Source organism: Apium graveolens, chromosome 10 (assembly GCF_009905375.1).
Source record: "Apium graveolens cultivar Ventura chromosome 10, ASM990537v1, whole genome shotgun sequence".
NCBI classification, from domain to species: domain Eukaryota; kingdom Viridiplantae; phylum Streptophyta; class Magnoliopsida; order Apiales; family Apiaceae; genus Apium; species Apium graveolens.
In genome coordinates, this window is record NC_133656.1 from 238,679,883 (window position 1) to 238,688,676 (window position 8,794).

Sequence of the window (8,794 nt, forward strand, 5' to 3'; positions counted from 1 at the left end):
ATGAACAAGACACGTAGTTTTCTGCATAAAATTTTAACAAGACACGTAGGCTTTTTAAGTTTTACACTATATTACATGTTAAATTATGAACAAGACACGTAAGTTTTTAAATTATACACGTATATTACATGTTATTTGATGTATGATCCATTCTTTTTATTTAAGAAGTGCATACCTTCATTGTTCTTTCAAAAAATATATACAACTTTCAGTCTAGTTTCAGATGATATATAGTTTTTAATGGTGTAGGTTCTTTATGCACAAATTGTCAGGTAAGTTTATAGACCGAGAAACACTTACATGGTCATGTAGTAATAGTGATATTTGCTTCAATGTTTTTGGTGATTCTGTGTGATGAGTTAATTATTAATACTCTGCCTAAATGCTAACAAGTTTCAGGGTGAAGCTCTTTTTAATTTCAAGCATTTCAATTTCAAAGCCCGATTTGTATCAGGTTTCAAGTTGATGATCTCGCTATTTTATGTAGAACATTTTCAAACTTTATGCAATACTTCTTACAATTTAACAAATAAACTTCAAGTATATTTATAAATTGAAAGAAAAAAGAGTTCTTAGTAGTAGTTTTGTTCAAAGTCACTGAGATATTGTGTACTGAAGTTTCATATAATTTATGATATGACAGGAGATACAAGTGAAAACTTAGGAACTTGATTAATCATGGATGAATCTGAGGAGATCTCGCAACAAGAAAACATAAGTACTGGAAGTGCAGATCAAATGGCCAATGTTCCACCTGCCAACGTTAGTGTTCCAGTGATTTCGACAATGCAACCTCCACCTGTCTCCTCGTCTGATCAGCATCAGCTGGCAAATCAAGAAGCTCAAGCTCAGCATCTGCAATATGTACGAGAACGGCTTAGGCAATATTGGGCTAACCAAATGCAAGAAATGAAACCGGAGGACTTTAAGACACATAGCCTCCCAATCTCTCCGATAAAAAGGATAATGAAAGCCGATAAAGATGTTAAAATGATAGCGAAGGAGACTGCAGCTGTGTTTGCTAAAGCTTGCGAGATGTTTATACTTGATTTGACTTCACAGGCTTGGATCAACACTGAAGCAGATGGAAGAAGGATAGTTCAAAACAAAGATCTTGCTGCAGCAATTAGTAAGACAGATCTGTATGATTTTCTCGAAGACGTGATTCCAAGAGACCAGTTAAAGGAACAGATTTCCAAGGCCACAAACTCAAGGCAACAAGTTCCTCAGCAGCATGGAGTTGGATCATCAAACGTTGGAGGTCAGCAACCTCCAGCATTTATGCCTTTGTATCAGTCAGGACCACAGAACCAGCAATCATCTGTGTTCGGGCCTCACTCTCAGTATCAGCAGAACCAGCAGCCATCTACACCTTGGCCTCAGGCTCAGTACCAGCAGATTCAACAGCAGCAGCCATCCACACCTTGGCCTCAGGCTCAGTACCAGCAGATTCAACAGCAGCCATCTATGCCTTGGCCTCAGACTCCGTATCAGCAGAACCATCAGCCATCCACACCTTGGCATCAGGCTCAGTACCAGCAGATTCAGCAACAGCTATCTATGCCTTGGCCTCAGACTCCGTCTCAGCAGAACCATCAGCAACCATTTATGCCTTGGCTTCAGGATGAGGATGAGATAATCCCGGACCAGGACCAGGAGAATACACTGCAAGCGTTTCTGTCTTCGCCTCAGGATGAGGATGTGTTAATCACGGACCAGGAGAATCCAGGGCAAGCACTTCCTTCTTCGCCTCAAGATGAGCTGCTCCCGGACCAGCAGCTAAACGATAATTAATAATGTCAGGACTTATTATGGAATAATAAATCTACTTTGCATGGGAAAGTAGAGTTAGACAGAAACTGTGTTCCTAATATGTTTGGAGTTGTTTAAGTTCATATGTTATTCCCTGCAATTTCCTTTGTTATCTGTACTTTTACCATTGTGTAACTTGTATCTGTACCGTTACATCAGTAAAACGTCAAATTCTGTCGTTCATCTTCTTTTATGGGATAATATTTTACAAAACTGAAATTATTTTAAAAAAATTAATGTCAGTTTCTCTTTAGAAACTGCAAAAGTGATGCAACAATACAGCCCTTTGTGTTCCACGTAGTTCACAAGAGCGCTCCACGTATGTGTATACGTGGAGGCGTAAAACAAGTTTGAGTGACACGTGCTACTCATGCAGCTCCTATTTATTTCTTCCTCTCTTCTCCTCCATCTTCAGAACTTGAACTCACTTCTCTTCATTCATCTTCCAGTGTTTCTTTGTTACTGGTATACTTTTCTATTTCTTCTCTTTTCTTTGAACAATATCTTTAAATTGATTTTGAATTTGTCAACAATAGTAGTTTGAATTGTATCTTAGAGCCTATTTATGATGTATGTGTACTTGATTTTATTTTATGTGCATATGCTCAAAAATTGACGAGAGATCCACATCAGGCCAGACAGGATCTCTAATAAACTCGACTCGACTCGCCACGGCTGTCTTAATGTTAATATGGTTGCGTTAACGTTTAACGTGTGTTTATTAATGTTTTTATACTTGTGACAATACTCATTAGTATCTCAATCTTGACAACAGTTTTAAGGCTTCACTATGGACCAATCGGAACAAAGTCAGGAACAGCAGCATGTCAGTAACGGTGCAGGCCAAATCTCCAATGGTACCCTCGCATATGCTCAGGCACCCTTTGTACCTACCAGCTCTCTTAATAATATTCCGGTCTCAATGCCCACTTATCCTCCGGGAGCATTTCCATCTCAACACCAGCTCGCGGAAGCTCAGCGTCTACAACAACAGCAGCAGCGGATCAAATCATTCTGGGACGAGCAAATGAAAGAAGCTGAGCAAGCAGCTGACTTCAAGAACCATGTGCTCCCTCTTGCACGAATCAAGAAAATAATGAAAGCTGATGAAGATGTGAGAATGATATCCTCCGAGGCTCCTGTGGTATTCGCAAAGGCATGTGAAATGTTCATCTCGGAGCTAACTATGCGTGCTTGGATGCACACTGAGGAGAGCAAAAGGAAAACACTGCAGAAGAATGATGTTGGAGCTGCAATATCTGGAAACGAGACATTTGATTTTCTTGTAGATATTTTGCCAAGAGATGAGGTGAGAGATGAACCTCATGGTTCAGCTAGTGAGCCTATTCCGTGTTACTATCAGCAACAAAATCAGATGCAGCAGCTTCCACAGGCTGCGGATTTCGTGCCTTGGCCTCAGCAGCAGCAACAGAACCAGCAGCAACAGAACCACCAGCAGCAGCAGAACCAGCAGCAGCAGCAACAGAACCAGCAGCAGAATCAGGGTAATAATATTGACAGGTTTTGAGGGGAATTTACTGCATCAGCATCACACATGAAGAGTTATCTTCAGAATTGAGTGATGTGTGTTAGAGGAAGGTCCTTTAAGCTGGTCAGTATACTTAGTATGAGTTCTTTGATATTTCTTGTTATACAAAAGGAAAATTAAGATAATTAAATTTCCTATATATAAAATAAAAGATGTACTTTTGTCGCAAAAGATTTCTTATATAGAACATCTACTATCTCCGTTAATTATCAAGTTGACCATTATATAATTACTAAAATTTAGAACAATTTTGAAGTCTTAAATTGACTACTTTTAAGTAGGTGAGTCTCAAATTGGCCACTTTTCAAGTTAGTTATAAGCTAGACATCTCAAATTTATTATCGAAAATTAGTATTTTTGTGCAAAAAAATGATCAATTTAATACCCCGAATTAATAAATGATAAATTTGATATTTTGCTAGTTATATACCGGTAAATTTGATATTTAACCTTTTTACTTTTAATTCTTATAATATCAAATGTTAATAAAATCATTTGACTTTTAACTAGTATTTCATAAATTATTAGGCAAACATGAATTTATATTCCACTAATATAAAAGCACGCAAATAAAAGAAAATAGGACTTTTTTCAAATATACCCCAATTGTAAAAAAAAAGAATAAAAATAAGTGTAATATTATATGCAACATAAAATATAATGCAATTTTTTTTAACTTAATATGCAATTGTTTTCGACGTGTATTTTTTAAAATAAATTTAAAAATATGGTTAGTTTGGATAAATTCCCAAATAAAATATTGATCTTATTTTTATTTTCTTATCAAATATCTATAAATGAATCTAATTTATAATCCAACAAAATCTAAATTTATAAGAACAAGTTTAATTTTAAAGCAATCAAATATATTTTTATAATTAGATAAAAAATCCGACCCGATCTCATCCAAACCCGACCCATATTAAAAAGGAATATACTGATTTCTTCCTAATTTGTTTTGCATTCTCTCATTTGTCTTTACCTACTTGGACATAACTATACCACCACCTCCACACCTTTCATCCTCCATTAAAAAACACACACATAAACACACATATTTTACACACACATTTGACCAATCTCTCCCTCCATTAATCTACGGAGAAAACAAGAAACCCACCTTACATACACACAAACCATCACCATCTGTGTGTATAATTTCTTGATTTCTGGATAAAGTTTGGATTTTTATAATATTTTCTTGATTTTCTGATAAAGTTTGGATTTTTATTTCAAGAAATGGAGAGCCCATTTAAAGCAAACATATTGAAAGGCAAAGTAGCTTTGTTAACTGGAGGCGGGTCGGGTATTGGGTTTGAAATTTCGACCCAGTTTGGTAAACATGGAGCTTGTGTAGCTATTATGGGTCGACGTAAGTCTGTTCTTGATTCTGCTGTTGCCTCTCTTAGATCACTTGGTATTCAGGTACTTTTTCGTAATCTCGATAAAATAATATTTTTTCCCCGTGCCAAGTTAATAAAGATTTACTCCATGTGTCCCATTTTAAGTGCACTTTCATTTTTTCACACGTAAATTGAGGTATAAAAAAATATAGCTACGCATATTTGTTATATTTAATATTTATATCAAATTGAAATTTAGAATATAAGCTGTAATTTGATATAAAATTTATATTTGTGTATCAAGTTTTAGTAGTACTTTTTGTCATCTTAAAATGCGTGTTAAAATGTCAAGCATCGGTTAAAATGATAACGGGACAGAGGGAGTAGTATTTTTAATCTCGATAAGTGAATATGTTTTTTAACATTGGTGAGCCAATAGTTTTGATCATGAGGTTAGTTATTTTAATCTCGATAAATGAATGTTTTTTAATTTTCTCGGTATGAATAATTGAATATGTTTTTAACATTGATGTGCTAATAGGTTTGATCACTATAACATTTATCTTTAATCTCGATAAATAAATATTTTTAACTTAACATGGATGAGAAATAAGTTTTGATCTTTAAGTAAGTGTATTTTTAATCTCGATAAATGAACTTTTTAATAGAGAGAGCGTGTTTATCACTTTGATGGGCTGAAAATTTTGATGAAGTAATAAAATTTTCGTTTCGAATACTATTTATGTACAGAGGTTTAGTTGTATATATGTGGTCTTTTTTTTAGACTATAATGCAGATAAATATGTGATTTGACTGGGATAAAAAAACAATAAAGAATAAAATTTTATGTGACTGTTTATGCTGTTTAAGTACAAATTTCAATTAGCAGTAGGTGATTCTATAAGGAATGTATGTGTATATTTTGTCAGTATTTTCCGGAGATGTGTAGGAGAGACAGATGAATGTAAGCAAAGATTATTTGTAATTGTGTATAGTGAGGTACGTAAAGTCGACTGTGGTAAAGATTGTGTGTAATTGTGACACCGCACGTTAAGTCTTTGTTTAGATACTGATCCAGTGATCACATCGTATCAAGGTCACGACTTGTTGACACGATGTAGATGAGTATAATGTTTTATAAGCAGTAAGTGTTGACATGTGGTATCATGGATGGGTTGTTAACTTGTTACTTTGGATGGCTCATTACTATGACTGTTTATTTATGTTTCATAAGAAATTGTTTTGGAAACGTCCTCTTTTTTGTCGAGCTAATATAACATAGTGAACAATCGTGGAAATGTCCTTTATTCTAAGCAGAACATCAATTTTTAAGGATTTGTAACTGATGTTTTTGTTCATCTTGGATAAATGGCAACCCTCTACCAAAAATGGCTTAAAGTATCTCTCCTTTTGTGGGATCATATTGGCCTATTAGACATGAAAAGGATAATAGATCTAAGTAAGTACATGATTATAGATTATAACCTTAAAAAATTGCATCAAGCCTGTGTTTATTTGCTCTAGTTTTAAACAAAAATAGTTTATATGCCCGATAATTGTTTTTGAATTGGTTACTTTGATCTGAAAGTCAATTGCAAAACTTTTTGACGGATTTATCTACTAATAGTTCCATATGTTTTGTTGCTTCCTCTTCATAGGCTGTTGGCTTTGAGGGTGATGTTCGCAAGCAAGAAGATGCAAAAAGAGTTGTGGAATCAACTATAAAGGAATTCGGAAAGCTTGATATTCTTGTTAATGCAGCAGCTGGCAATTTTCTGGTGTCAGCTGAGGATTTGTCTCCTAATGGATTCCGAACAGGTAACGTCTAGTACAATTCTTAATATATGCTATAGCACATTGTAGATGGCACTCTGTTATATATTTATTATCATAGAAGTTCAGCAAGTACTACAGTTGTCTTGTGATTATTCCATTCCTTGCATAGAATAGATGTATGTTGTGTAGTGCGGAATGATTGTTAAATATCTACTATGCAAGTTTTAATGAGAGGGAGGTAATTCATATAAGTTGTCACCTTATATGATTGTTGATAGTATATGGGAGACTTATAAGGAGAGGTATGGATTGTATTCTAGTCTCAAACTAAGCGGAAAACCAATGTTTGTGTAATTGCCTTCTACAGTGATGGATATTGATTCGGTTGGTACCTTCACAATGTGCCACGAAGCTCTTAAATATCTCAAGAAAGGAGCTCCTGGCAGGACCTCATCTAGTGGTGGAACCATATTGAATATCAGTGCTACATTACATTATACAGCATCTTTTTATCAAATTCATGTATCTGCTGCAAAGGTTTGTACTAGTTGCATCAATATTTTTTACTTATTTACCATCTGCATGATATCTTAGTATAGATGATTATTATTTCAGGCAGCAGTGGATGCTCTCACAAGAAATTTGGCTTTAGAATGGGGAACTGATTATGATATCAGAGTTAATGGAATCGCTCCTGGTCCCATTGGTGATACCGCTGGTATGAGTAAACTGGAACCTGGTGAAATAGAAACCAGCACTAGAAAATACATGCCTCTGTATAAACTTGGAGAGAAGTGGGATATAGCTGCTGCAGCACTCTACCTTTCATCAGAAGCTGGTTAGTGAATTGTCATCTTTTTTCATTCTTCCATTTCTTTTTTCCTTTTTTAAGGTAGCAGTCTAATCTGTTCCAGTAGGGATCAGATTCAAGGCCTCGACCAAGTTTTTTATAGTATATCAGTTTTATAACTTTCTAGACTCGGGGATGTAGTTAATATTACTACCAAAGAATGATAACTTTTTCCCAAATCTCCTGTACCTTTTGATTTTTTAAAACATCTAGTGTTTTTGTAGTTAAATTTGAACTCTATTTTTTGATCATCTGTTATTTGGATTGGCTATATGTGCATTGTATCTAGGTTAAATTAGCTCGCAGTCTTCCATATTTGCCTAAGAAACCACTAAAACAGAGGCCCGCAACAGTCAATTACAGAACTCTATATAGTATTCTTCTAACCTATAAGTTTTACATCCACTTTAACTTAAATATATCGTTTCGCTAAAAGGTTGGGTTTGATGTTAGTAACACTTCAAATTTATCTTTACATTGCAAGGGAAGGGGTCAAGCAGTGTTATGAAACACGGTCATTTACGCGGAATAACAACTTTCCTGCTCATCATTTCCCATCTTCCTGTTTATTCATGGACTTAATATTTTGCCAATTGTATAATTTACCGGTCTTCCATCTTTTGTGAAGGTAAATACATCAATGGAACCACTCTTGTAGTTGACGGTGGACTCTGGTTGAGCAAGCCCCGTCATTTAGCAAAAGAGGCAGTGAAGCAGCTTTCCCTCACAGTGGAGAAACGATCAAGAGCTGCGCCAGTCGGGGTTCCCACGAGCAAACTTTAGTGTTAGTCATTTCTAAAAACAATTATTGCTGGCCCTGAACTTCTGTTTCAACTAAGTTATTGTAAAATATTATTATGAACGATTTAAGTACCTTATTAAGGCAACGAGACTATTCTTAAAGGCCTCGGCCACCCCTCCTACCTCTAGGGTTTAAGTTCGGCTTTTATGTAGAAACAATTATCATTTTTCATAAATGATCAGCAAAAGCTTGATTACTTCTTTGGTCCATTTATTTATGTACTCATTCACTGTCTCTCAGTTTTTGGTCATGATTTGCTAATGTGATTGTTGTGTGAAGACCAGGCTAATGTTGTTCTTGGTTTGAAACGTAATGAAAAAATCTGAAGTGGAGGTGGAAGAAACCAATGAAGGAGTTCTTATGAAAAGTTATGTACAAGATTGATGGAGGAGGGGCAACGGTTGGTCAATTCTTTTCGAAATTTCGAAATTTGGATAAATAAATACTAGAGTGCTTAAATTATATATGTAAATAAAAAAATAATTTCGCCAATTTTGTAGGGTGAAAAACCAAAATACCCACCATTTGGGAAAATCTGCCCAAAATACATATTGGCAGGATGTTCCGCCTATTTTACCCATTGAATACGCATGTGGGGGATGCGGATTCATTTTTTAAAATTTTAACAAAAACTACGCATGTTCAACATGCGTAATCATTTT

The 8,794-nt window shown here is 35.2% G+C and overlaps 3 protein-coding genes across 5 annotated transcripts; all 3 read left to right on the forward strand.

Moving 5' to 3' along the window:
- The first annotated feature begins 211 nt into the window (after nt 1–211).
- LOC141692916 (uncharacterized) lies at nt 212–1,904 on the forward strand. 2 transcript variants are annotated; one of them, XM_074497874.1, is made up of 3 exons: nt 212–272; nt 400–454; nt 644–1,904. In XM_074497874.1, the coding sequence occupies exon 3, from the start codon at nt 679–681 to the stop codon at nt 1,792–1,794; it is 1,116 nt and encodes a 371-aa protein (XP_074353975.1). In that variant the 5' UTR covers nt 212–272; nt 400–454; nt 644–678; the 3' UTR covers nt 1,795–1,904. The 2 variants fall into 2 exon arrangements, with proteins under 2 accessions (XP_074353975.1, XP_074353976.1); XM_074497875.1 differs by lacking the exon at nt 400–454.
- A 324-nt stretch (nt 1,905–2,228) lies between these two features.
- On the forward strand, nt 2,229–3,340 carry LOC141690335 (nuclear transcription factor Y subunit C-2-like). Its single transcript, XM_074495111.1, has 2 exons — nt 2,229–2,277; nt 2,588–3,340. Exon 2 carries the CDS (start codon nt 2,603–2,605, stop codon nt 3,338–3,340), a length of 738 nt encoding a protein of 245 aa, XP_074351212.1. The 5' UTR covers nt 2,229–2,277; nt 2,588–2,602.
- On the forward strand, nt 3,285–8,328 carry LOC141690334 (peroxisomal 2,4-dienoyl-CoA reductase [(3E)-enoyl-CoA-producing]). 2 transcript variants are annotated; one of them, XM_074495110.1, is made up of 6 exons: nt 3,285–3,424; nt 4,599–4,786; nt 6,363–6,522; nt 6,848–7,017; nt 7,096–7,318; nt 7,959–8,328. In XM_074495110.1, the coding sequence occupies exons 2-6, from the start codon at nt 4,601–4,603 to the stop codon at nt 8,111–8,113; spliced, it is 894 nt and encodes a 297-aa protein (XP_074351211.1). In that variant the 5' UTR covers nt 3,285–3,424; nt 4,599–4,600; the 3' UTR covers nt 8,114–8,328. The 2 variants fall into 2 exon arrangements, with proteins under 2 accessions (XP_074351211.1, XP_074351210.1); XM_074495109.1 differs by lacking the exon at nt 3,285–3,424 and adding an exon at nt 4,316–4,513.
- The last annotated feature ends 466 nt before the right edge of the window (nt 8,329–8,794 follow it).